Source organism: Geospiza fortis, unplaced genomic scaffold, assembly GCF_000277835.1.
Source record: "Geospiza fortis unplaced genomic scaffold, GeoFor_1.0 scaffold390, whole genome shotgun sequence".
NCBI lineage: Eukaryota > Metazoa > Chordata > Aves > Passeriformes > Thraupidae > Geospiza > Geospiza fortis.
This window is the reverse complement of record NW_005054501.1, coordinates 1,155,863-1,158,094: the sequence shown is the minus strand read 5'-3', so window position 1 is coordinate 1,158,094 and position 2,232 is coordinate 1,155,863. Positions and strand designations below refer to the sequence as shown.

The 2,232-nt window shown below is 43.4% G+C and overlaps 1 protein-coding gene across 1 annotated transcript in view; it reads right to left on the bottom strand.

The window, feature by feature from the left end:
* DIP2A (disco interacting protein 2 homolog A) overlaps positions 1-2,232 on the bottom strand; it is a 56,696-nt gene that overhangs the window by 2,538 nt on the left and 51,926 nt on the right. Inside the window, exon 36 of the mRNA XM_031063398.1 lies at positions 1,612-1,786. Coding sequence (XP_030919258.1) covers positions 1,612-1,786 — 175 coding nt within the window. The remainder of the gene's footprint in view (positions 1-1,611; positions 1,787-2,232) is intronic.

The window sequence follows — 2,232 nt, the reverse complement described above, 5'->3', positions numbered from 1 at the left end:
CTATAATGCAAGCTCTAGCATTTGAGAGAATTAAGAGCTCATGTAGTACTTCTGCCTATGACTCCAAGCAACTAAAATCACAATGAAAAGCATTTCTGGGTCATCCAGTTCTGTCCTTTCTCTCATGTAATGTAACCTCTGTTCATAAACCCAAGCAAAATCCACCACTAAAACATCTTTTTGTTCCACTATTCTTACCAGAGAAATTTTCTTCTTTGATCAACACAACCACTTTTCCAATTCCCAAATTTAACTTCTTTTTTTAACAGCTTATATCCACTTGTCCTCATGCCAGTGAAATTCTACTCAGCTTCTTAACGTCCCACAGTTTACAAAGTAAGAACAACTCTGTCCTCTCCCCAGCCTCAGCTTCGCTAGGTTAAATAAGCAAAGCTCTCCTAGACCCTCCCTGAAGACCCTACCCTACTCTCAAATTCATCCTTGTAACTCTGCTCAGTTCAATTTTGCCTTTCCTTAGTTAACTATTTTATAGTCTTGCTCAGTTGTGTTACTGGAGGTGAAAATCATGCTGGGAAGTTGTATTTCATGTATACTGTAAATTCACTGCCCAAAGCCTGTTAAAAACTAAAGGACAACAGACATTGTTCCATGGTGATAAAAATCTCTGTGAAATGTGATTTTTCAGAAAGCTACAAGGCACCACAACTTGCTATTGGGATTCAGTGGCAGCAGTCAGGACACTGACACCATTCATGTAGACACCATTCATTTAAGTCCAATCACAGAAAACCAGCAATATACAATTGTTACTAAGTTACAAACATCCAAACTCCTTTCCTTAGAATGTTCAGAGACTTATTTCTTTACATCTATAATAATCAAGAGCCGTATCTGCTTTGTATTTTGTATCCAAACAGAGCAGATGGAAGATAAACTCTTCCCAAATTCAGACATTTTGGCTTAGATTAAAAACACCCAAGATTAATAATTTATTTTATATACTGGAAAGTTTCCTGTAGGGGGATAGAATATAAGAAAGTAAAGATAGTGTACAAAGTAATCTTATCCCTAAGGAGTTGCAGCTGGGCCAATTATCAAAGATTAGCAACAGGCCTGACTTTAACAGGGCACAGATGAGAAGAAGAGTGCTATAAAAAAGTGGGGTGACTGGTTGAGAAGGGAACTGGAGTCAGTTGGCTACTTTGTGAGGAAGAAAGAGTCAGTGCTCTGAGAGCTGCCCATGAGAAACACCAAGAAGGTGTGGAACCTTTGTGATAAGGAGCCAGCAGTATGGAACCCCTGTGATAAGATGACAACATTCTCCTCTAGACCTTTAACTTCTGAAAGACTGCAAAATCACCCGTGTCTGTGCACCTCCTGAAGCTGCTGAATGATAGAACACCTCCCCCTTAATTCAGGAGTCTTCTGTGAGGGAAGTCAACGTAAACTTGCTGGGAAGCCCAATCTTTGCTGGCTCAGCCCCCTCCAGGAACCTCACTGCCGTGCTCCGGCAGGTGAGGTGAGAACATCTCCTCCTGAATTCGGGAGTGTTCTGTGATGGAAGTCAGCACAACCGAGCTGGGCAGCCCAGTCTGTGCTGCTCAGCCCCCAGGAGCTGAGCCCGTGCCCCGCAGCGAGGTGTGTCCGTACCCCCGCTGGCGTCGGTGAGCTCGGTCCGGCGCAGGAAGCCCAGGTAGCCGGTGCGAGCCCACAGGGTCTGCGTGTCCCCAAAGCTCAGGCGCGCAGTGAAGTGATCGGCGTGCAGCGCTTCCTCTCCATACACCGTGTAGTAACCAGTGGCATTGTGCGGGCTGCTCACCCATATCTGGGGGAAAAACCAAATCCAACTGCAATGAACACAGGTTATTGTGCCAGGCACGGAGAGCATCGCTAATTCATTTAAAAGATCTGTTTCACTGACCATTTTGACCACTCCAAAATGCCAGTGTTATTATATAAAGCATTATCTATATTATGTATAAAAATATATATATATTTATTATTATATAAAGCATTAACTTCTGACCAGAGAAAAGGAGTTTCATGTAATTGGGAGATGGTAAGGGCCATAAAAAACTGAACCAGGCATTTGGCTTACTGGAAAGGAACACCTACTAACCTATTAGCTGGGCATCTTATTACACAATAAAAGATGCCTATAAAAACAAAGGTCAAACCAAGCAGCAAATTACCTACTGCTGCTGCCCACTAATGGGAGTACCTCCCCAGCTGTTCTAGCTGCTGGGCGGACACAGATTGTGCACCCACATG